The sequence below is a fragment of the Dromiciops gliroides genome, chromosome 2, assembly GCF_019393635.1.
Source record: "Dromiciops gliroides isolate mDroGli1 chromosome 2, mDroGli1.pri, whole genome shotgun sequence".
Classification (NCBI taxonomy): domain Eukaryota; kingdom Metazoa; phylum Chordata; class Mammalia; order Microbiotheria; family Microbiotheriidae; genus Dromiciops; species Dromiciops gliroides.
In genome coordinates this window covers 199,164,981-199,192,196 of record NC_057862.1, presented here as the reverse complement: position 1 = coordinate 199,192,196, position 27,216 = coordinate 199,164,981, and the positions used below count along the sequence as shown (strand labels likewise).

General features: G+C 37.5%; 1 protein-coding gene across 3 annotated transcripts in view; it reads left to right on the top strand.

Moving 5' to 3' along the window:
* The window catches only part of AKAP6 (A-kinase anchoring protein 6), a 594,007-nt gene that overhangs the window by 418,040 nt on the left and 148,751 nt on the right, over positions 1 to 27,216 (top strand). For all 3 annotated transcript variants that reach the window (XM_043983332.1, XM_043983334.1, XM_043983333.1), the window contains exon 9: positions 10,385 to 10,505. In XM_043983332.1, coding sequence (XP_043839267.1) covers positions 10,385 to 10,505 — 121 coding nt within the window. The remainder of the gene's footprint in view (positions 1 to 10,384; positions 10,506 to 27,216) is intronic.

The window sequence follows — 27,216 nt, the reverse complement described above, 5'->3', positions numbered from 1 at the left end:
TAATAATCAATGTGTATGTATTACACATGGTGCCCCATGTGTGTTTGTAGTCCCAATAGCCCCCAAAGAGATATGTTATTGACATGTGAAAGAGAAATAAACTATGTAAAATATCGCTTGATTAAAGATCAAAATTGTTTCTCTCAATTAATTGAGCAATAAAATACACTGAATGACTTTAACCACCTGAGAAGTACTATAATCACCCTGAATTTCACTGCCTCAGGGTAATCTTGTTGGTTCTCTTGAATAACAGGGAGCAGAGTGTTCATGCTATAAGCTAAACACATGTGTGCGTGCACATGTCCATGCTTGCACAAGGTCACTTTAGGAAATGCTGCTATGGGTAGTTGCAAGCATTTCTAAATTCATAGCTCTTTTTTTTTTTAAGAGAAAGCAGAGGGGGTGAGGCCTACTCTTTTTTTTGGGGGGGGTAAGGCAATTGGGGTTAAGTGACTTGCCCAGGGTCACACAGCTAGTAAGTGTCAAGTGTCTGAGGCTGGATTTGAATTCAGGTCCTCCTGAATCCAGGGCCAGTGCTCCATCCACTGTACCACCTAGCTGCCCCATAGCTCTTTTAAAATACAGTCCATTAGGGGCAGCTAGATGGCGCAGTGGTAAAGCACCGGCTCTGGATTCAGGAGTACCTGGGTTCAAATCTGGCTTCAGACACTTGACACTTACTAGCTGTGTGACCCTGGGCAAGTCACTTAACCCCAATTGCCCTGCAAAAAAAAAAAAAAAAAGAAAAAGAAAATACAGTCCATTAAAGGAAGTTTTACTTCTAGAACATTCTCTGTTGTATAAGCTAATGGAGGAAATGATATGACCGATAAAGGAAATCCTCAAGTAATTTTAAGAAACACATTTTAATCAGCACTCTTAAAATTTTTAAATATTTTTTGGGCGGGGCAATGAGGTTTAAGTGACTTGCCAAGGTCACACAGCTAGTAAGTGTCAGATGTCTGAGGCCCGATTTGAATTCAGATCCTCCTGAATCCAGGACCAATGCTTTATCCACTGCGCCACCTAGCTGCCCCCTTAATCAGAAATTTTAATCTTTTCTCCCTTCTTTCTATTCATCTTTTCCAATTTTTAAAAAAAATAAGTTTTATTGATATCTTTTATTTCTCTATCACTCCAGTATCCCTTCTTCTCCCTCTCCCAGGGAGACATTCTATATATTTTTCAAAGACAAAACAAGAGAAAGAAGAGAAAAAAATCAGTGTGAATGACCAACACATTGAAAAGTCTGAAAACAGGCACACTATATATCCACAGAAGTCACAACTCTGTAAAGGGGTCATATCTTTTCTTTGGAACTATGCTTATTCTTTTCAGTATTGCAACATTCACTTTTGCTTTGCTTTTCCTGTGGTAGTTGTTGGCTCCATTCTCTTCTTGGTTCTATTTCACTCCTCATAAGTTCATGGAGATCTTTCCATGGTTTTCTATATCCATCACATTCACCTTTTCTTACAGCACAGTAATATCCCATTATCCACATTATCTCATTGTACCACAATTTGTTAGTCCAACTGATGGTTATCTGCATTCTTTCCAATTCCTTCGGAGTAGGGGCCTCAGTTGCCATCTAATCCAATCCATATCTAAAAACAAAAATCCCAAACCCCTGTTTATTGCATTAGCTGTAAGTATTCTATCTGGTTTTAAATGAAGACAGCTAATGAAAGGGGACCCATCATCCCTTGGGATGGACCACCCTATCCTATGTTTTTGTTGTTGTTCATTTTTCAGTAATGTCAGACTATTAGTGACCCCATTTAAAGTATTCCCATGGCACAGTAAAGGATATTATCTCCCTAGTATTGAATGTTATCCCTTCTTCATGCATTGTAAGAACAAATCAGCTTTCATAGCTACAGTGTCATGCTGTTGATAATGGCACTCGATGTTGATAATGCGTTGTTCAGATTCTGTTGTTATGACATTGATTTTTTGGATCTGACTATGAGACTTTACGTTTACCCCTATTCAATTTCATCTTCTTTTATCTAGTACAGAAATATATAATCTTTCTGAATGCCAACTTTTCAACCTTATCGTCTAGTGTGAATTCAAAAAATATAAAATTCTAGTGGCTTCTACCACTACTATACAACATACCTAAAGCACTTTCAGGCTAAAATAGAAAATGGCTTTTCATATCAATCCTCACAAATGATTAAGTCAGTTTATAATTAGCTATTTAATCTAGCATAGCTCTTTATTATGTACTGCCAGGAACAAATGAAGACAGCAACACATAGGGGTGGAAATTGATGTACATTCCAGAAGATGACCAACTACAGGCTGAGTAGGAAAATGAACCAAAATCTGGATCAATAAAAGTCCCATTTCTTTCTGCTATTTTGCCTCTAATCAAAGTGATTCTGTGGTACTTTTTACTATTATCTATTCCCAACACCCACCTAACCAAATGAAACATCCAATTCCTATACTACTTTGAATTCCATGTTATCCTATAATTTCATGCTGCAATAATGCAACATTGGCAAGCATTAAGTCTTGCCAGGTGATTATTTAGCTGTTATGACAATCTTATGTTTATTTTATATGTTTCTGGCAAATTGTGTATCCTTGGGTAGAGGCAAGTTACTCAGGGTGGAAATTTGCCTTTACACCAATGAGGTGGTTATTGATATGCTTTGGTTTGAAATACTCTGATAAGGCTCTCTACCCCAAGAAGCCCTGGGCCTATGGTATTTCTTTAAATTCTACTCTTAAAGACTCATTGGTTCTTATGTTACTGTCCCCTAATTGCCACTACTCCTGGAAAAATTAATAAAGGAGTAGGGTTCCAGGCCTGTTTTTTTATTTTATCAGTGAAAACACTTGGTGTGGGAATTCCGTCCATAAATTTTGATTGGCAAGATGGATAGTCTTAGAGAAGGGATTTTTAATCTTAGGGTTCATAGGTTTTAGGAAGTCTTTGAATTCAAATGGAAAAATTTACATCTTTAGTTTTACTAATCTCTAACTGAAATTTTGTATTTCCTTCAATTATGTGTATACACACACACACACACACACACACACACACACACACCTTTTAAAAGCATAGTTCCAAAAAGATGTTCATAGGTGTCATAAGGCCACCAAAGGAGTTCTATGCCAGAAAAAAGATTAAGAAATTGGGGAAATGATGAGAAGGAAAGGAGGTAGTAAAAGGGATGGTGAATGAATACTTTAGACACTATCAAGATTTTTCTAGTCCTGCCTCTTTTATTGATTTTTTAAATATTTGTGTCATTTCACAATGATAACCCCCCACCGCCACCCCACCCCATGCTCCATTGTAATGGAGAAACATAGCTAAGCAAAATAAAACAACAATTTGGCCTTTTCTGACAATAGATGCTTCAGTGTGTACCCCGAATCCCCCATCTCTCCTCTGATTGGGGGAAGGTCTGTTTCAATGTCAGTTCTCTGAAGTCAAGACTAGTGATGGCATTGATCAGAGTTCTTTTATCTTCTAACTTTTTTCTTTACAACATTATAAATTGTTGTCCTGGTTCTACTTATTTTGATGTGTGTCAGTTCATACTAGTCTTCTGAAGTCTCTCTGAAGTTTTTATAGTCATCATTTCTTAGGGTACTGTTATATTTTAATGCATCCATATCCTACATTTGTCCACAGTTAATGGACACACACTTTACCTCCTGTTCTTTGCACCTGCAAAAATTGTTCTATGTGTTTACAAAACACATATAACGGAACTTTTCCTCAGTCTTTATCCTTCTTAGGATTATAGCCTGAAGTCGTTTCCCAGCCATTTATCTTCCAACAAATGTATTCAGGATGATATACCATCTTCCAAATTTCCACTGCAAAAGAAGAAACTTGGATCAGCATATATTCTGAACAGTTTAGACATGAATTTGACATCTCTGACAACCAAACAGAAGGCTCTAAATATGTCCAGAGCTCTATAGTGATATTTTATTATTTTATCATTAATTTTGTAGGTCAGAAATTTTACTTTCTGTCTTCCAATAACATGTTATTGTGAAAAGACCAACCAGCAGATGGTGACCCAGCAACAAGCAAATTTGTTAAGCTTCATTTTGTTTTTCTGAGATAATAACATGGTTGTAGGGCTTTTAATTACTACATGAACTCAGTCATAAAAGTAATAATACCAAAAGACAGAAAATGGCTGGTGGAAACCACTCCTTTTCCTTTTATTTATTAATGGCAGACACAGGCTGGTTTTCTCATGAGAAAGTTGCTCATGAATTTTCATTCAAAATAATAAATTAGTGTCCATACTTTAATATGGTTAGAGTGGAAAGGGATTCTCCATGCAACTTTGCATATCATATTCCATGTCTGTGAAGTGAAATTTGACTCTTTAATGATATTATAGGGCTAGATGCTTCTGCTCTGTATCCCTTTTATTTTTAAAGGGCCAAAGAGAAAAGGAAAGGATGGTGTAAGAATAAGGACCATTATTAGTATTTTCTTCCTAAGTTTCTTTTTTTTTTAAGCAGAATTTAGCTATCTTTCCTTTAGTTTCCTTCTTTGAAGGATGGAGACACATATCTTTGAACAAATAAATGTGGATATAAGCACTTAATGAATATTTTTGGAAGGAATAAATATGCTGAAGAAACTATGAAAATTGGATCATTTAAAAAATACCTGCATATAAGAACTGATATCTCAGGAGCTGCTCTTGTTTTTCTAGATGTGGGGATGTGAATAAATGATATGCTAAGCATACCAAAGGTAGATTCTAAATGCAAAAATAATCTTCAACTGTGGATCAGAAAATGCTGTTTGTTTTTTTTTAATCCAAGTGCTCTTCTTTGATCAGTAATTGCCCTATTTTGCTGATTTGTTCATTTGGTTGTCAGTTTCAATCAAAATTCCTTAGACCAAACTAAAACTTCATATATTCAAATATGTCTCTCATTGACTTCACATCACTAAAACTTTATCATCTCAGCAAAGTTCAAGTTGCAATGTTGAGTTAATGATACTCATTCTAAATCCCAAAGACTACATGAACCTATGGTGTCAAAAACACAACTTTTCTTGGAATTTAGATTAGGGCTTATGGCTTAAACTTTGTATGGCAGCCAGATCAGATCTTAGCATGCAGATTAGCAATAAATTATACTAGTCAAGTCTATGGATACTTAATGAATGAGCAGAAGTTTGGAAAACATACATATATACATACATACATATACATGTATACATACATGCATTTTTATATATGGATATATACATACACAGATATATGTATATTCATATACATACATACTCACACATCCATATGTATATGTGTATATATTCCATACTTCTGCTCATTCATTAACTATAAATAGACTTTTCTACTGAGGATTACACCACCCTTCAATAACTGAGGGTAGCAACCTTGGAGAAATACTCAATTCTTTATTCTCCCTCACTCCTTCAGCCATATCCAAATCATTTGCTAAGTTTTGTCCATTTTCTTTTCTTTTCTTTTCTTTTCTTTTCTTTTCTTTTCTTTTCTTTTCTTTTCTTTTCTTTTCTTTTCTTTTCTTTTCTTTTCTTTTCTTTTCTTTTCTTTTCTTTTCTTTTCTTTTCTTTTCTTTTCCTTCCTTCCTTCCTTCCCCTTCCCTTCCTTTTTTCTTCTTTCTTTCTTCCCAGGGCAATGAGGGTTAAGTGACTTGCCCAGGGTCACACATCTAGTAAGTGTCAAGTGTCTGAGGTTGGATTTGAACTCAGGTCCTCCTGAACCCAGGGCCAGTGCTTTATCCACTGCACCACCTGGCTACATGGTCCATTTTCTTTCTTTTTTCTTCTCCTTTTTCTTTTTTCTTTTTCTTTCTTTTTTTTTTTTTTGCAGGGCAATGGGTGTTAAGTAACTTGCCTAGGGTAACACAGCTAGTAAGGGTCCATTTTATTTCTACAACACTTTTCATACCTTTCACTTTTTCTTCCCTTACATGGTCAGCACCTCACTTCAGGCCCTAATTAGCTTTTAGCTGGACTCTTGCAATAGCCTCCTAATTGTTGTCCATGAATCTAGCCTCTCTCTCTTCCAGTTCATCCTTTACACCTGCCAAACTGCTATTCCTAAAGCATAGGTCTGTTCGTGGAACTCTCTTTCTCAAGAAGCCTCAAGGACTCCCTCTAGCATAAACTATGTGACTTTTTTCTTGGTTTTATAAAAACTTGTGACCTTGAATGAACTCAGACACCTATGCTCCACAGATGAAGTAGTTATTTAGATCATTCAGGCCCAGCTTCACTCCTTTATTCCTCTTGGCGCTTTACTTCTGACTCTCCAAACTTCCTTCTCCACTATGTTCCTCTAAAGCTGCCTTCTACCCATCTTACCACCCTCTCACTGTGCATCTTCCTTTTATATGTTATCTTCCCACATTATAATTCAAGCACCTTGCGGGCACAAATGGCTCTTCTTTTGCTTGTATTTGTATTCTCATCAATTGCCCAGTACCATAGTAAACACTGAATAAATGTTTTTTGACTGACCAAATCTCCTTTGTGGGGGAAACTGGATTTTATTTTTTAGAGAAGGGAGAGAGTTTTTTTCTTCTTTTTTCTCCATGAGGTAGCTTATGGTACAGTGGATAGAGTGCTGAAACTGGAATCAGGAAGACCTGAGTTCAAATCCAGCCTCAAATAGTTACCAGATATGTGACTGCAGCCAAGTCATTTAACCTTGTAAAGAATTAATTGTTAATTGAGGTTTTTATGCACACACTGGCCTGGGGCTCCACCCCCTGGTTGTGGCCATTGCCATGGCACTGGCACCTCACTTCATCACCACTCCCCCACGCCTACATGGACCTGGTAAAATTATAATGATTGGAAGCTTAGTGAGGGCAGTCATGTGACTGTCAGAGCGGCCATCCCATTGCCTGGGGCGGTATGGGGTTTTCTGGGATTGGGGGAGGAGAATTGGGCATTCTAGGTGGAAGCTGGAAAGCAACAGGCGTTCTGCTGCATATTCTCAGCTGATTCCTGGGCTGTGGTATTTTCTCAGGTTGTATAATTTCCCTTTCCCTATTTTATTTCCTTTCCCCTGATCCTACTGATCCTGTTTGTGTTTGTTTGTTTTTTTAAAGTTTGTTCTTGTTAAAATAAATCCTGTTCTGTTTTGAGGGAGACTGCTGGTCTCCTTCCTTGCCCCAATATTGTGGCGAGCCACTTAGCTAACACTCCCCAATTAAAAATTGGTCCCCACAACCTGTTTGCCTCAGTTTTCTCAATTATAAAATGGGGGCTAAGAACAGTACCTCTCCTCCTCCCTCCCTTTCTCCTCCCAACACCTCTCTGCTATCCTTCTTTCTTTTTTTCTTTTCTTTTTTTTTTTTTTTGGTGGGGCAAAAATGGGGGCTAAGTGACTTGCCCAGGGTCACACAGCTAGTAAGTGTCAAGTGTCTGAAGCCAGATTTGAACTCAGGTTCTCCTGAATCCAGGGCCAGTGCTTTATCCACTGCACTACCTAGCTGCCCCTCATCCTTCTTTCTTTCTCTCCCTTCTTCCCCTTTCTCCTTCTTCCCTCCCTCTCTTACTCTTTCCTTCCTCGTTTTTGACATTATACATGTCTGTTTGAAACCACTTGCCCCCAAACACTTTCATCTCAAAATCTATGATCTACTAACTACAGGCAACTGTCTTTTCCCCTTTTTAACTTAGGGATAAAAACACTAGCAGGTGGGGGATAGGGGATCATAGACCTGACTAAAAGAATAAAGAGTAAGTATTACAAAAATGTGTTCAAAACCAGTGGAAAATCATCTGGATATTGGTGGGGATGGAGAGGAGCATTTATCTTATAGTTATTAACTCATTTGAAATTATTCTTCATCAGAAATTCCATTTCACGTATCATAAATTAGCTTCACATAGGTTCCCCCACCCCCATCTAAAAGATAAGAACCAAGGTATAAAACATGGCTCTAGAGTTTCATTTTTGATCCAGAGAACTACTTTGTAGCAGCAAAAAGTAGTACATTTCACATAAGAATCATTACTGATTCAGGTTGCACAGTCAGGTATGTGAGAGGTACATTGACTTCTGATGTTCTAGTGAGAAGACTGCTTCAGTGCATCTCATGCCTAACTGATGCTCCTGTTCCTAGATCCTTTGAGAACTGCCTTCTAATCATTTGTTCTTGATGCATTTGCACACTCTTGGATGATGGTCAAGGGGGAAGGGTTGGGAGCTTCATATAACATGAGTTAGAAGATCGTTTTGTTGCCAAAAGAGGAGAATTTTGTTCTTTCGGAAAGTTACTAAAATTTGCTAGCACCTTTATGGTGTAATTGGAGGGCCTGATAATGGCAAAAAGAGCCCTTCTCTCTTCATGTCTAAGGATATTGAAAAATAGCTTTCCTAGGCAGAGCTTACTAGATACATCTTTTAAAAGATACAAGTGGAAAATTAAAAGGAGGAAAATAAAGCATGATACATGGGGAGGGGTGGAGTAGGGTGGGACTTTCACCTATTAATTTTCCTGCTGTCACCAACCTAACCATCTCCCGATCATCATACTGTTTATAGAAACTGTGCAAAATAACTTCATCAGAGAACTTTTGGGTGCCCAAGTTTAAAGAGAAATATCTAAGTTGTCTTCGTGAATCACAACAAATTGAGTTTCTTCTAGTCTCTCTCTGTATGTCTCTGTCTCAACATCTATCTTTGTTTCTGTTTTTCTATCTCTACCTGCCTCCCTTCTTTCTCCTCTTTGACATCATACTTGCCCAGAAGGCACTATGCCTTCCATGAAACCACTTATACGATCTGTAATCTCTACAGATGAATACCCAGGTCTTGAAACTTACAAGTACAGAGGACTATTCTAAGCAAGCACATGTTCCTCCCATTGGGAGCAAGTAAAATATCATGAATCCATCCAGACTTAATAATGGACCCAAGATCATCACCACTTGTCAATATTATTGCAGTTGACTTGTTTCTAGCCTTTTGGAATGAGATACTATTGTTGATTCCACCCCATTGCCAACAAAGGTTGTTGGTTAAATCACTTGTACTAATGGTATTCCCCCACCCCCAAGTAGGGCCTATAGCATCATGAAATTTAATATACAATTGATATTTTTATTGCCCCATTTTGATCCAGCTTCTCCCATCAGCAGACATGCCTTATAATATTTTTGTCAGATCTAGTAAGGTGATGCTTTTTAAATGGTGGAAGTCAATTCTCTAGGCAAGCAATCATTTAATGGGTATGGGGAGATGGGGAGAACACAGTAATAAGATAGTCACTTGATAGATCCACATTCATAAGGATGGTTTCTGCTTCATTGTTATTGATGAGTTTTTTCTCAGTTACAGTTTGACAAGACTCAAGGATTCCTTTTAAGAGATGATTTTTTTTTTTGACCGCAGTTTTTCAGCCTCTGCTTTCTTTCTTGGATCACAGTGTTTTAGAAGAATCTCTGCTTTACTTATTCACCAGGCTTTCAATAGAGAATCACATTAATCCTTTTAAGCTCCTTATTCTAATGATTTATTTTGTTGAAAACTGTAGTGATCCTCCTTTGAATTTTAATGATTGCTGGCTATTCAAGGATTCATTGTTTTGACTTCCTGTCCTTACCTTTGTTTCTTACATGTCTGTAGGGAACACCTGTCTAATACTGTATCTGGCCTTAGTTCTCACTGGCTTACCATATTCACTCAAGCCTATCTTAAAGTGTTAAGCTGAAATGCTAGCTACTCATCCATGAAAATAAATGTAGGATATATATTTGCAGAGATAGGCAGATAGACAGCAGAAGGACAGATAAATGGATTGAGTCATTTTTTTCCCGTGGAAGTAATAATTTTGATATGATGGTGTATTGTGATTATAGTAGAGAAGTTAGTTAAATATGATATTCATAGTGCTAAGTTGGTAAGGGTTCTATATCTATGACAAATCGAATAGCAACTGAAAGTTTGGGGCGTTGTTCTTGCCATGAGCACAAGACTTCCTATAAGCTGCTCAATTTCCATTTTTCAGTATGACAAGTATAGACAATGCTGGAGACATTTTCTAGTTTGTTTTCCAGTGCTACTGCACTGGTTCTTTTCTTCAAGTGCTCTGAGATCCCCATTAACAGCTTTGCAAGAAAAAAAGCCACCACTGCATCTCAGGCATGAATGGTGTGAATAACGTGCTATTTTCAAAATCTAACTCTTTTGTCACTGGCTTCAGTTTCTATTTTGTCCACTCTGTGTAACCACACAGAATGCTTCTCACCCCCTCCTTCCCCCCTTTACAAATATCACCTAGGAACATCATGAGTTTCAAGAATACATTATTCTAATACAAGATTTTAACAACTACACTGTATTTATGCATAATACATTTTCTTCCTTATCTACAGACTTTTGGACTTTGATTCAGAATATCAGGAGCTCTGGGATTGGCTGATTGACATGGAATCTATAGTGATGGACAGCCATGACCTGATGATGTCAGAGGAGCAGCAGCAGCATCTTTACAAGGTTAGAGCTACCATTTCTGCCTTTACCTTGCTATAGAAGATCTGATTAGCCTGACAAGTCTTTCTCTCTTAGGATATCGCTACGTTCATTGTATGTATCATGGTGTCTATTAGAATTCCCTTCCCTGTCCCCAACCTCATTTCCATCCCCTGTGTGCTGACAGTCTGCACCGACATCATAATTGCAAGAAAGTTCCCTTTATCACATTCTATTTGGCGTAATTCTATAGAAGGACAAAGATTTATCTTCAAGATGAATAGCAATAAATGAAACTGCATTAATAAATAGGCCTAAACAAAATGAAGAATAAATGGGATGGTAACATTTAACCAAACGTGTTTTGATTGGAGCCCTACAATGGATATTATCTACCCCTTAGATCTTCTCAGAAAAGAAAGAAATTTGCCTAGGGTTTGTTTTGGTGCTTCTAGGATGTAGGACCCTTCCAATTTATTTTTTATTAGCCATACATAAAGTGGACGATGTCATGTTAAGTCAATACATGTGCTTGTGATTTAAAGAAACTGATTTTGAGCTCACATATTGATCGTAGGTCATCAATCTAATAAACATATATATGTGTATGTGTGTCTATAGATATATGTAGGCATATACATATATATACACATATACATATATATATAATTTTCTGTTTTCTGCTTTGCCCTTAGCCTCCTGCCTTTTATCAATCCTTCTACTTAACAAGGAGTTTTAGAAGTTTTCACAAAACAACCATGTGATTTTGACTAAAGAACATGTTGTAGGCTTCCCAGTAACTGAAGAGCTGTAGGGGGAGGGAAGAGGGACTTTCCGTAGAAATATCAGGCCGCAGTAAATCTTCCTCATTTAGGCAATTTTTATTGGAGTAATTCTGACAGTTGTCATCCTTGAATTGCTTTGAGCATATGGCATATTTCAAAGAGCAGATTGTGAATCATAAAAAATAAAATTAATAACTAACCACAGAATCAGCAACAGTATAATGACAAGAAACAACTACCCTCTAGACTTAAAAAAAATTTCTTAGAGAATAACTAGTGCATTCAAGGTCAAATAAAAGTTGTTTTCTTTCTTCTTTGGTAATGCTGTTGTAAGTTACCTTTTCTCATGCATAATACTTGAAGTCCTTCCCCAACCACCACCCCCAAAACCAGAAGTATTTATAATTTTCATAGGTTTAGTTGACTTTAATTAGAGTCTCTTGGGAATCATTTTCTTAAGAAAATGTGGAAAGACCCTCTAGGGCTCAATGAATGAAGAAACATACCTCTGGAGAATTTTGTCTCTAATAAATGGATTTTACTGACCATTAATCTTTTCTTTTTTGGATATTTGTCAATATCAAGAGCAAAGCTATCAAATCCATCTTCTAATATAATGCCATGAGATTGATAATATCATTCTAAAATAATGAAGCCCAGATCACTTAGTGTATTCTAGGTGAAACCCAAGAATCATATATGGGAAAAAAAAATTAAGTCAGCTTAAATCTCTAGTAGCATTATACTTTAAAAAATTTTTCTAACTCCCTACATTTTTATAAGTTATAAGGATGTAAACATTAAAAATCAACCCAATTAAAGGGAAAAAACCCTAAAAATTACACAAGGCCATTCAGCCATATGGTCTCAGCCACAACTTGACAGGTTATTGTACCCTGGGTGCTACTCACATTAGTCATCTTGCTCTCTTTCTTACCATATCCACAGTCCACCACACTCTCAGAAAAGTTGTGCTTTCCTTGTTTAAAAAAAAAATGGAACCCAGATAATCTACATTGCAATCAACATTGAATCTTAAGAAAGGGTTGTGTTCTCTCTCTCTCTCTCTCTCTCTCTCTCTCTCTCTCTCTCTCTCTCTCTCTCTCTCTCTCTTTCCCATTGGCTTCTCTTGATATGGTTTGCCTGAGATTGCATTATCTATACTCCCTACTCTCTTGCTTGATGTCCTCAACACTGAGTTATTGTGGGTCATGATACTATTTCCAAGCCTTTTCCTGTCTAAGACTCTTTGCCTAGAGGTGTCATGTGTTGCAATGTACAGAGATAAATGAATATGGAATTAGAGAATTTAGGTCTGAATCTCAATGGTGATTTTTTTTTTTACTACCTGTATGACATTGTACAAATCATTTAGCTTCTTGGAGCCTTTGTTTCTTTATTTGTAAAATGACAGGATTAAATTGGGTGGATCAGAGCTGGCTTTTATATAGCGTTTTAAGTTTTGCAAAGCTTTTTACATATATTATGTCATTTGATCCTTGTAGCAACCCTGTTAGATAGATACTCTGAATAATATTACCTCTATTACAATATTTTTATTAGGAATTTTAAAAATCCACAAATCTGGATATTTCCATATACAAAGAAGAATAGAAAAAAGAGGATTATATATGAAATTTCAAATCTTAATTATATAGTGCTTGTTTTTTTTTAATTAAATGTAGTACAAATACTTCCCCGTTCATAACCATTACCCCTAGTTTTAGAAAAGAGAAAACTGAAACTGGAAGAGATTAAATGAATTACCCATGTTCATACATAGCTAGTGAGTGTAAAAAGCAGAATTTGAGCCCTGGCCAGGCATGACTTGAAATCCAGTGCTCTTTCAACTACCACTTTGCTGTCTCTATATCATCACTAAAGGCCTGTCTAGCTCTAAACCCAATGATGATGTTTGGGAAATCAGTTTTTCTCTTTTTACAAGACTCATGGGAATAAGCATGCACCTTTTTCTTCTTGAGAGGCAATGTGGCATAGTGGAAAAAGCATGAGACTTAGAGCCAGGTCAGACCTGGGTTAAATCTCACTTATGCCACTTATTAGCTATGTAACCAGGATAACCTACTAACACTTTCTGAGCCTCAGTGTTCTTATCTATAAAGTAGGTATAATACTACAGTATTTACTTATAAGATTATTTTTAGGATGAAAAGTTCTTTGCTTAAAGTATCAGGTGACTTATCAACCATTGTTATTGTTCTTAGCATTGACCCCCTTGAAAAATGGAAGGCAGTTAGAAAACCTAAGCAAGATGGTTGTATGTTTTACCATTATGAGGTAGGGTCTCTTTTGATCAATGATCAATCAGTAAACATTTAATATATGCCAAACACTGTGCTAAACACTGGGGATGCAAAAAGAAGCAAAAGACAGTCCCTGCCCTCAAGCAGCATACAATCTAATGAACCTATTGACACTATAACTTTGGACCTCAACTCCTTTGTGGCCTTATGGTCTGGACCATGCTTAGCTCAGAGCTTTTTCCTGATCTAAAGAAATTAGAATATTAGAATTCTGTATTTATCTTGTATTACCAATATATGTTTATCTTGTTCCACCCCTTAGAATGTAAGCTCCTTAACAGTAGGAAATAGTTTTACTTTTCATTTGAATTCCCAACCCTTAGCAAATTACTAAGCTCATAATAACCATTTTTAATTGCTTGTTTATTGAGTGATTAGGAAACTGAAGTCCAGAGAGATTGCAGATTGCTCAAGATGGTCAGGGAGAGAATTGGAACTATAACCCAGGTGTCCTTTCAACAATGTCAAACCTTTGTTTTTCCTTTTTTTTTTTGTTAGGGGTATTGTCGATTCCTTGTGGGCCCCTAGCTTTGTTTACCATATCTCATTGCAAGTGTATTTGAATTCTGGGGAGGAATTTGAAAGGAACCTGTCCTAAGAGATATCTGAACCTGAGGGGCTGACCTTGAGGCTGATCAGAAAAGTGACATCTTGGCACAGCTAAGGGATTTCAGTGTGTCCCCCCCTGCCACCACCTCAATTTTTCTTGAAATCTGCATTCACTCCCTTAGGATCTTTTGGCTCCTAAGAACTTTAGAGCTACCTACGTACTCATCCCTGAAAATCATGAAGATTCTTTGGCATGAGCCTTATAGATGGTTGGCACTTTTTTTTTTTTTTTGGTGAGGCAACCGGGGTTAAGTGACTTGCCCAGGGTCACACAGCCAGCAAGTATCAAGTGTCTGAGGCCGGATTTGAACTCAGGTCCTCCTGACTCAAGGGCCGGTGCTCCATCCACTGCGCCACCTAGATGGTTGGCACTTTTTAAGACTGAGAGAGATCCTCAAGTCTTCATGATTGCCCAATCCTGAGATTTAGAGATGAAAGTTACCAGAGTTTGGGGTGGGGAGGAGGAATGTAATTGTAGGTTTTTATTTCTCATTCCAGAAATTCAAAATCTAACTTTCCAGCTTTCCTTCATCTTGAGTCCCTGTATTCTATGCACTCATCTTACTGGACTATTCACCGAATGCCATTTTCGTCTTGAAATGACACCCTTCTATAAGTTTTCTCTCCTTCAAGTATCTAGAAGTACTTTGTCTTGAGAGGCACCATAGCAGAGGGGTGGGAAAAGCAGCGAACTTGGAAACAGGAAACCTTATCAAGTGCTTTCTTCTGTGACTTTGGTTGTGCATTTAACCTACCTCACAGGGTTGCTGTGCGAAAATTGCCTTGCATACCCTAAAGCACTATAAATATGGAAGTGGTCTGGACATTTTCTTTGCACTTATCCCATTCTGTGATAAAAGGGATCTTTGTCGATATGTAACTGTGATAGGAATATATTGATGACATACAATTTTACTTTAATGTAGTCACATATAGCATAAATGTATACAATATACATAGGAATAAGGAGAGGCATTAGACGTGGTTTTATTGAGACAGGAAATTCAAAGGTGAGGAAACTCCTTTCAATGCAGGCAGCTTCTTCTCTGAAACTTAAAACAGTATAGGCTTCTCTAGAGTAGAGGTGCCAAATACATGGCCCTCATGCAACAGTAGTCAGAAATTTCATTAAGATGTAATTGAGGGGCGGCTAGGTGGCGTAGTGGATAAAGCACTGGCCCTGGATTCAGGAGGACCTGAGTTCAAGTCCAGCCTCAGACACTTGACACTTACTAGCTGTGTGACCCTGGGCAAGTCACTTAACCCTCATTGCCCTGCAAAAAAATTTAAAAAATAAATTAAAAAAGATGTAATTGAGAAATATTTAACAAAATAAAAACACAAAAAATGTAACATTATATTTTAAAAGTTACAAATTAGTAGCCCCCATTTTTACTTGAGTTTACAGCACTATTCTAAAGCCTCACTTCTTAAACTGTTGGGTCACATATATAGGGTCACGTAACTGAATATGGAGGTCATGAAAAAATTTGGCAACAGTAAAAGGTTATATATACCTATTTTATAAACCTATACACCTCTGGTCACATAAAATATCTCTCAAGTGAAAAGGGGTTGTGAGTGAAAAAAGTTTAAGAAGCCCTTGTCTAGAACACTGAGAAATGTAATGACTTACCTCAATTTGTACAGTTTGCATATATGTCAGAGGCAAAATTAGAAGCCAGGTCTTCCTTCCCAAAGACCAGCTCTCTATCCACTAAACCATACTGCCTCTCAAACAGACATACACACAGATTTATACACACAGATGCACAGATGTGTATTTATTGATTCAACATGACTTAGTGGCTTGTAGAACTGGCCTTTGAATCAAGAGAATGAGACTTTAAGTCTTGTCTCTAACACATCCTGGCTGTGTGACCCCTGGGTGAATTACTTAATCTCCTGATGCTCCAGGCAAATCTATAAAACTAAAATTGCAGAGAAGGTATTCATGAGCCATTTCTCACCTGGAGCTTATTACATTGATGAAATCACAGTTTCTGTCAATATCAGCGTGTGTGTTTATTCTATCTACATACATAGATAAACATGTAGATATACCCATCTCTGAATTAGATATATCAATACATAAACTTTATGTGTAGTAAGAGTTTCACAAGCATCTGCTGAAATTAATTGAATTTTTCCATAGGCTAGAATCATTTCTTCTTTCCTTGGATTCTAGCAATATTCATAATTACTAATATTTCACTTTTCCCTTCTCTGAATCTTTGATTCTTGAAACAAAGTTTTATTCAGTGGAAGACCTTGTGGACGACCATTTTAATTTGTGGCATTCTGGGAGAGTAGGGGTGATGTCTTGTATAACTGAGCATCTCTCAAAGTTTCCTGTACATCTTGGCCTTGTAAGACATTTAATACATTTGGAGGCACTAACAAAGAATCTGGCACATGAATGAATGAAAATGTCTTGCATTTTTTAATAGAACGTTATAGTCTACCCATTGTTTTGATCATATCTTAATCTCATTTGATCTTCAAAATAACCCTATGAAAGGGATAAGGCAAGAATTTTGATTTCCAAGTTATAAATGAGGATGCTTAGCCTCAAGGAGTGAATGACAGAGTAGGGATTCCAAACCAGGTTTTCTGATTGCAAATCCAATCCTGTTGCTACTATATAACATAATGCTTTTCATAATAAAACAGAATCAACCAATCCCTTTATCAAGAACGCAAGGGGTGGAAGGAAGGAATTTTTTTTCTTTTCTTTTTTGGGGCAATGGGGTTTAAGTGACTTGCCCTGAGACACACAGCTAGTAAGTGTCAAGTGTCTGAGGCTAGATTTGAACTCAGGTCCTCCCCAATCCAGGGCTGGTGCTTTATCCACTGTGCCACCTAGCTGCCCCGAAAAGAATTTTTTAACTAGGAACATCTACTGAGTGGTGATAAACTTCTGAATGTGAGCTTCTGCCACTGTAGTATATAGTCACTGACCCTCCAATCTCCCCACTCCAAAAGTATCTTTTGCTAACTCCCTCCTCCCACCCCTCAGCAGTTCTCCATTACAGTGTAATAGAAAGAATTTTAGATGATGAATCAGAATGCCTGGATTAAAATCTGGACTCTCCCAATGCATTAGCTGTGAGAACTTGGACACATCATTTAACCTTGATGAGCCCTAGTCTTCTTATCTATAAGATGGACATGATAATTCTTGAATTACCTACTTCACAGGTTCCTCAAGAGATCACTGCTTTGTAAGCCTTGAAGTACACTATTTATAATAGAATTCAACTCAAAAAGCATTTATTCAGTTCCTACTATGTGTAGGGCTCTGTGTTAAATCCTAGAGATACAAAGAGAAAAACAAAACAACCCCTGATCACAAGGGACTCTTCACACTCAATTGGAATCAAAGAACTTTTGATTTAGATAGAACTTTAGAGAATATCTCATCCAACCTCATCCATGAGAAAGGCAAGGTTCAGACAGGTAATATAATTTTCCCAAAATTACACAGTTATTAAATAGCCTGGTAAGGATTGGATGAAGTAGCTAGGTGATACAGTTGATAGAGCACTAGGCCTGGAGTCAGGAAGACTCCTCTTCCTGAGTTCAAATCTGGCCCCAGAAACTTACTAGCTGTGTGATCTTGGGCAAGTCTCTTAACTCTGCCTCAGTTTCATAATCTATAAAATAAGCTGGAGAAGGAAACTAGTCCAGTAGTAGACCCCAAATGAGGTCACGAAGAGATGGACATGATTGAAAATGACTGAACAACAACAGAAGATTGAAACCTAGTCTCCAAAAGTGGAAGTCAGTGCTTTTACACTAGCTGCCTCCCTCTATGTAGAATAAAAATGTAAACTATTATTCTTACAGTGCTTACTGTGGTGCCCAGCCCATAGTAGGTACTTGATAACTACTTATTGGTTGATTGATTCTGCACGTTTTATCTGTTGCTTTCTTCTCCATCATTTGCCATAGCAATCAGTGCATGGTTTATGATTTAACCAATGCTAAAACCAGCACAAGCCTCCATTAAAAATTGGAGAAATTCTGCATTGGAGAAAACCTAGGGGGGACAAATGCTGGGACATCTTGTAGACAGAATCGTTAAGGGAGACCCAAAAAATCATACAGCAGAACCCAAAGCCTTTGGTCATTAAATATTGTCTCCATGTACCCTGTTCATTGTTTTGTGCTCTTTTCTGGTTGCTGTTCCAAAAATCAAATGTCCTTTACCCCCTTACCTCTTGCATTGATCTGGAAGAAAACCAGCCCGGTCATTTCAGCTGGTCTCCTTGATGATATTTCTATTACATTCACTTATCAGGTCACCCAAAACACTCAGTGGTAAGAAGTTCGATATTATAACAACAACAATAATAAAATAACATTGTAGAGTTTGCACGGTGCTTGACAAGTACTATCTAATTTGATCCTCACAACAATCCTGAGAGGTAGGTGTTATTTATTATTCCCATTTTGCAGATGAGGAAACTCTAAGGGCCTTAAGTGACTTATATAGTCATATAGATAGCAACTTTCTGAAGCCTGGATTTGAACTCAGGTCTTCATGAATCCAAGTCCAGTAATCCATCCTGTGTACTACAACTAAATGTTTCTAAATCTGAAGTTAAGAAAGAAAAAGAGTCCATTAAAATAATGTGATACAATAGCAAAAAATTTAAAGTTCTGTTTGTTTTTTAGTGAGGCAATTGGGGTTAAGTGACTTTCTCAGGATCACACAGCTAGTAAGTATTAAGTGTCTGAGGTCAGATTTGAACTCAGGTCCTCCTGAATCCAGGGCCGGTGCTCTATCCACTGCGCCACCTAGCTGCCCCTAAAAGTTGAAGTTCTAAACAGGAAAATAAAGTAAGATTTCATAGACCAGATTTTTATTAATAGCATTTTTTATTTCTTAATATTCAAACACATTATTTCCATTACATTTTTTTATTATTGAAAAGCCCTAAAAGCATTATCTTTCATACAAGAAATTTCCTGCCTTATAAGTGGGGTATCTTCTCTTTTATTTGGGCAAAAATCCGTATTGTATATATCTTCCCTTTGCTCCCTTCAATTCTGGCCCAGCTCTGAATATGGACCAGCCTATTGTTGCCATTTTCTAATAAATGTTGATAGTCCTATCAACTCATAAAGGCACAAACATAGCCTTCTTGTTTCTTATTAACCCTTCTCCCCCCTGAGCAACACTTCCAAGGAGGATTTACCAGCTCTCTCCATGCTCTTCCCCCCTGTACCCACCCCAGCATACATACATGCTCACATACTTCTACCCCTTTCCTCCCCAGGACAATTTAATTTGTCAAAAGTAACTGCTGTGATTTTCAAAGTTCAGCTCCTATTTGGACTAGAGTTACAAAGCCAGAATTCATAATCACAGGGAGCTGTCACTCTGTAAGTCTGCGTGCACATTAACTATTAATGGAGAAATATTTAAAACTCACTTGCAAAGGAAAAACTCCAATTTTTCATTTCTCTGCAGATCAGAAGTGGCATTATTCTTGGGTTCAGGGAAGCTCAAAACTCCCCCATCAACCCCTTAAATTTTTAAACATCAATTGACTTGAAATAACTTTGGCCAACATAATTCTTGCCTAGTTTTTTCTTGCCTGTGCTGTGCTTTTTTTTTTCATGGGTGTCCATGGTATGTGCCCATCAGCCCATCCATTCAAAGCCAGATTCTAACACTAACTTTTCTTCAACAAGTAACGTACACAGGAGACAGTGATTTTTTGTAAGCATACCTACTGTCCAAGCAATTCTTGAAGACCATGTGATTTTACGGGATTCCTCTATCAGAATGTCCTACTCTTGGGGGTTTTAACTCCATACCTACCCACTGAAAAATAGAGAGTATTGTCAGGGTATTACCAAGCTGAGTAAACCATTGCATTTACGTAAACAGCTCTAAGATCTCTTACTTTTCTGGGCTGCATTTTTCTCACTGGTAAAACGAGGAATCCTGATGAAATGACCTTCAGGAAGGTCATGTTGAGAGGTAGTGAGGAGCATTATTTTTGGTGTCAGTCTTTCAGTATTATCCTAACCATGTGACCTTGGATAATTAGCTTAAACTCTATATTCCTCATCTGTAAAATGGGCATTTGATGCAATTCCATTAACTTCAAGCATTTACTAAGTGTCTACTATTGGGTAGACATTGTGCAAGTATTTGCCGATAAAATGATAAAGGTAAGATAGTCATTTTCCTGAAAGAACTTGCATCCCAGAATAATAATCCACAGGCTGCCTGCACTGCAAGTTTATTGTGAGAGAATCGCTTTGAAATTTTTAAATGCTATATAAAAGTGTTATTATTTGAGATCATTTCCTGTTCTTAGATACTATGATTCTGTATAGCCCATTGCAATTCAACTCTCTAAATTGTCAGAAGTACTTCCTGACAATCACATACTTAATTTTGAGGGACCTGTTGGAGAGGTCTATATAAAAGAAATGGTACTTTTTTTTGGTTCTGTTTAGGTGAGACAGTATGGATGAGCCTGACACCCTGAGTAGAGTACTGGAAGGCCTGGAGTCAAGAAGACTCATCTTCCTGAGTTCAAATCTGGTCTCAGACACTTGCTAGCTGTGTGACCCTGGGCAAGTCACTTAACTCTGTTTGGCTCAGTTTCCTTAAGTGTAAAATGAGCTGGAGAAGGAAATGGCAAACCACTCCAGTATCTTTGCCAAGAAAACCCCAAATGAGTTCATGAAGAGTTAGACATGACTGAACAACAACAACAATCATCATCTTACAGTGCAAGCCCTATAGTGATGAATCACATCTGGCTAGAGTGCCTTCTCTATTCCAAAAGTTTCTACTGGTTGCCTAGATCTAGATATGTCAACTATGAGCATTCACCATGAGGGCCTTCAATATGTAATTATCCCCTTTATATCAGAGAGGCTGGAGACCCCTTTGTTTTATATAACAGAGAAAAAAGATGCACATTTTGGGCAATTTTTGCCTGGGGGTCCCAAGTGTCTAGGTGGATTGCTACTTCTATGTAAGCCTGAAGAAAAAGTATCTGACCTGCAAATTGGTTCTAGAGAATCAAATGGAAAACTTCAGACCATCCCTAACCAATAGGTACCTTCCTTTGGCTAAAAGTTTAAGTGGAAAGGAATAGGGTGAAGGATACATTGGAGAAGAAGAGAACAAATCGAATAAAAGAAAGCTTGTAATAAAGAAATGACTAGAAGACAGAAAGAAGCAAGACGTCTAGAATGAAGGGGAAGGAAAATAGTTTTTTTGTTAAAATATGAAAACCAGGCTTCATATGGAATGAAAAATGGGAGAATAGCATAATGAAAAGATAAAAGTGCCAAGAAAAAAATTGTAAAAGAAGGCAAGAGTCATAATTACCAATTTTGAAAATTTGATAGGTGGGCAAGGCAGGGCAGATGATGAAGGAGCCATCCAGGTTATCTGTTAGAAGAAGCATCTCTGGATTGTTCCTATTTTAACTAATTATTCTTATTAGCCAGATGCTAAACTAAGGTGTTTCTACATGGTGGAAAGAGGGCCACCCCTAGTTATTACCCAGCCCTAGCTATAACTCTGAGAAGGGCTGACTTGTTTAAATAGAGATGGGTCTTTGGAAAAGAACATTAAAGGGGAAATTGAAGAAATTAGGGATGTGTTAAATAAAAACATGGATGAATATTTTTTTCCCAAATAGCCCCAGTGGTAAAAAGAGTGATAAAAGAAGCATTAAAAATACAGTGAAAGGAAGACATGGAGTCAAGGAAGAAAGCTGAGGCTCATTGAATCTTTATTTTTGTAATTTCATAACTATTCGGTGCCTGAATGATGTGATAATTATGAATGGATCACAGAAAGGAGATAAATCTGATTGTCCTTATATTTTTTTATCAATTCATGATTTCCACCTCCTTGAAATAAATGTGGTCCATTTTATCCTGGACCAGATTGATCTAACCAATTTCAGATGTAGCTGAAATCTTGCTGGTTGAACTCCAAGATTCTTGCATTGGCCTCTTTCCCCCTAATTCTCCAATAAGATTAAGCCTGATTTTACTATAGGTCATAGTAGCAAAGCTTACAATCCAAGAAGCCCATTAGCTTACTTGCAACCTCTTTTGCACAGATGGTACCTAGGATGCCAAATATACGTCAAAGAATTTAAATTGCCCTTATGCTGGAATTTGGGTATAGCTTTTTACATCTGTATCCTGAGCATTCAGATTGAAACAAATCCATATTTATTGAAGCTTGGGAAATGAAAATGAAAGTATTACAAATATAAAGTTAATGATAATTCCTTACATTTCCCCAGTAGATTAATTGTAAAATTTAATTGTATGTTAGATTAGAACCCCATTAAAATTAGGATATGCTTGTTAAAATGATTATGATGTTGTGAATAACATTAACTAGTCATCTTTTTCATTAAAAAAAAAAAGTAAGAGGAATGAAAATATGAGGCCCTCCATTGCTACTTGCAGAGTTTTTGTTATGGGGGCAGTGGTTGCTGGTTTTATTTTAGCAAAGTTTCAAAGTTATTTAAAATAGGCATTGTATATATAGGGTGGGCCACGATTCAAGATGTTTTAATAACTTTTTGAATTTTTTTTCTTTATTTTTTGCCACTTACAAGATTTGACTTTTCACACATAATATAAATTCATTTCCTATATATACTATATATACTCTCTCTCTCTATTCCATATACTATATGTTCCTATATATACTATATATATTCCATACATATTCCATATATGATGTGATGGTATTGTAAATTAAAAACAAAAAAATATTGAAACCCCTTCATGACTTTTGACCCACTGTGTACATTTAACCATAAGGTGGTGGTTTATATCCAAAATATTTTTCTGCCTAGATTGATTGATAAATTCATTTGTTCGTTCATTCGTTCATTCACTTACATATATACCTCATTAGTCAGATGGGAGCTGGGTATTGGAATGCTTTGGAAGGCAGCTGTCCAAAATAGGGAACTAGGGGAATGGATTCTGGATAGAATGTCAGACATATGATGTGTTGGTCAATTTTGATAAATATTTCCCCCCTCTCTTATTCTTTGTCTCTTGCAGAGAAAAGAAGAGAGGTATATTGGAAAATAAAGGTGATGTAAGATCCATAAATTTTGTTTAAAAGAAGAAAAAGAAAGTGGCTCTAACGATAAGGCTTTTGAACAGTTTATATAACATTGTTTAGGCTGAAAAGCCCTCTACTCCAACTGAGGAATTTTTAAAAATATCCTATTAAGGGTCTCTCTCTCACACACACACACACACACACACACACACACACACACACACACACAAAGTTAGTGAGAGTTGAAGGGTGGAAGGTGTATATGTAGAGAGGTATGTGGGGGGAAGTGGACAGGGAGAGAGGAAGAATGAAACTGAGCCACAGCTTTTGGCTCTTGCTGGTGAGCGGCTGTCCTCAGGAAGATGCAGAGGGCTCCCTCCCAACACACACACACACACACACACACACACACACACACACACACACACACACACTTCTGGGTTGATGCGGCTGCGGCTGCTGCATTCTGGCTCTCTCTGGCTCAGCCCGCTACGGCCCACAGTGGATCAAACTAACCGTGGTGAAAGTTCCCCTCATTTGCATCACTTCTAGACAGCCCTGTCGTACTCTTTGCTGACAGGAAATCACTGTCTTTGTCACCTTTTTTCAGGGCTCTCCTTTTGGCAGAGATGGGCCATGTGACCGCGCTTAATCACAACAGCAGGGCTGGCTCGGAACTCAATGACATGTTTTCCTCAGCACTTCAATAAATGGGGGAGAAGAGTCAGTAGGAAATGACTACATTAATTTTAGAGTGAAAAGATAATTAACACTTGAAGGACTAATGCTACAACCTATGGAATTATTATTCAAATTAAACTTAATTTATTAAAAAAAAAAAAAAAACTTGTGGAGACTACCTCCCCTAATGGAGCTGTTGGTGGAGAAAAAAAAATGGAGCTTTGAATAGCACTTATGTGAATCTATGTAGGGAGATGTAGACAAGATATATCTCTATATATGGGAGGTTGGGAAGGGCACCTAAACCATAGCAAGCGATTACTGGGTTGGAAAGAAGAGCTTAAATAGGCAGCAACAACAACAACAACAACAAAGTGAAACATTTGGGATTGGAGGTTAAAGTATGTAAAATGCTTACTTAGATGATATGAATAGGATAGAGGCAAACAAAAGCAGCAGTGTGCTCCTAGAAAACTGTGCCTAAAGGAGTTTCCTTAGCAACACAAATGCAGTTCCAAAAGTAGACAGAACTTTCCTCAGAAAACATACTATTAATAACAACCTTCCGGAACAACTTGGAACAATTTGACGACTTGGCAGTAATAATGCCAAGTGTTCTGCAAATTAATCTCGAACACATAACAGTTATGCTTTCCTTGCCCGTAACTCTCCTGGACTCTGAGGTTTAGTCCTGTTCTGGTTGTGGGGATAAATGTGAGAAGTAGTTCCAAATGCTGTTGGGGGTGGGGAAGAGAGAGAGAGAGAGAGAGAGAGAGAGAGAGAGAGAGAGACACACACACACACACACACACACACACACACACACGGGCAGGGATGGGACAGGAGGGGGGGAGGGGGAGAGGGGGGAGGGAGGAGGGAGACAGGGAGAGAAGGAAAGAGCTGAAATAAATATTAGTGGCCCTTCATTATCAGTGGCTGTGTTCTCCTTCCCGTAACCTGCAGAAGAAATCCGTTTAATTAGATTAGCTTATTCCAGTTAAAACGACAGTTACATTCAATATTTTATTTCTACCCAGTCCCCTACCAGGGACAAAACTTTTGAAAGGGTTAAGGGTCTGAAAAGTACTCTTCTGTTGAGAACATCTTGAGGGCATTGGTTATATAAATGTAACACTTCACTAAAAATGTGCTGTGTTATTTTTAAATACATCATCATTTCTTGTCAGGCACAGAGAATAAACTAATCTCGGATCTACTTTTGCCAATGGGAATCATTTAAATTCTCCTGAAGGCTGTAAGTTTACCAGCCGGGAAAGGTAGAGTACTCTACCACTTTGACCTTTCTCAAAGCCTTAGATCTAAAGGTTAAAAGTAATCAATATCTCATTGCACTGCTTGGTTTCAGGGTAATAAGTAATAACCATCATGTTAAAATCTAAATGATTGCAGATAGCACTTAAGTGAGCTGACCCATTCGGAAACCATTTTCTTTCTTTCTTTCTTTTTTTAATTGCAATCAGGATAGTCATTAGAGTTTGCTAATAAACTTTTAGGGGGAATTACAGAAATCTACAGGCTTTATCTTCTTGAAATATGACTTCTGGATGCAGAGATGGAAGGGTGTAGTGTTTCCTCCCATGGTAAGTTGAAAGGTTGGGCTGCTCTGCTATTGAGATTTATAGATTTCTTTCTCATGTCTATAAAATAAATTAGGGAAACATTTTAATTCCATACAACAAGGAGGTTTTGTTCACAGTCACCTCTGGCTCCTGAATTACTTAGTGCTGTGTATATAGTTCAGATCAATTTTGTAATAGAAGTAGCCCTTTACCTATTATTTAGCTGTACCTCTTTCTAAATAGGACTTATCTTTAACTGTTATACTGATTTTTTCCCCAAAAGGTGTGCAGATTGTAGGGGAGCTAGATGGCCCAGTGAATAGATCACTAGTTTGAGAATCAGGCAGACCCCTCTTCCTGAGTTCAAATCTGGCCTCAGATACTTTCTAGCTGTGTGACCCTGGGCAAGTCACTTAACCCTGTTTGCCTCAGTTTCCTCATCTGTAAAATGAGCTGGAGAAGGAAATGGCAAAACATTCCAGCATCTTTATGAAGAAAATCACAAATAGGGTCACAAAGATGACTGAAATAACTCAACAACAACAACAATGCAGGCTGTGGGATTATAAATTCCACCCCCAACTATGGCACTATAGAGTGTTTTGTTTATTTTTTTAATGAAGAACCAACTTTATCATTGGCAAAGCAACGTTATTTAAAATGAATGTTAGAGGTTAATAGCCTACCTCTAAAGATTCACACAAAAATATCAATATGATCTAGAATTAGGTGCTTTTATTTTTCTCTTAATCCTTCTAATTTTCATAAATTATTTGGATGAGGTAGAATAATGCTTCCATAGAGATCTTATCATTTCAAACCCAATCCCCATACCTAGATGCAGATGGGTAAGATAAATCTTATTGTTTCATAAGCACAAATATCTGTTGCTCACATGGGAAGCTTCAGTAACTGACTGCTCATGGGATCCAATTCCATTCAATCATGAAATCTCAGTCAGAAGAGACTTTAGAAGTCCATCCTGATGTCCTACAGAGGAGGTATATTGGGAAGGTCAGCCCTCTTCCCCAATGTGTCCCCACTTCTCTGGCTAGCTAACTGAAATTCTACCAATATGATTAATTTCTTTTGGAACACGAAGGTCTTTCAGATCTCTCAGAATACTTTTGCAAAATGCAAATATCCTTAGCAGGTATAAGTTCCAAATCATCATCAATGCTTTTAATTCCTTACTATCCATCTGGAAAAAAAACCATACACACACAAAAACCAGTGGGGTGGTATAGAATGCAGCATTGCTAGGAACAAGAAAATTGATGGCAGAATGCTTGTAGAAGTAGGTGAGCATCAGTGAGTTCTCAAACTCATAACACAATCACTCCTCCAAAACCTCCAAACAAGTAGGTGAGCATCAAAGACAGTATCTAAAGATCATGTGTATCTAGATCTGCTTGGGATGTTAGGTTACCTAGTCTAACTTTCTTGTTTTACGGATGAGGCAACTGAGGTTCATAGAGGTTAAGCAAACAAGCAGTCAGCATTTATTAAGTGCCTACTATATTCCAGGCGCTATGCTAGGAACTGAGGCTACACAACCCAAAAACCAAATTGTCCCTGCCCTCAAGGAGCTTACGTTCTTTTTTTTTTTTTTGCGAGGCAATTGGTTTTAATTGACTTGCCTAGGGTCACACAGCTAGTAAGTGTTAAGTGTCT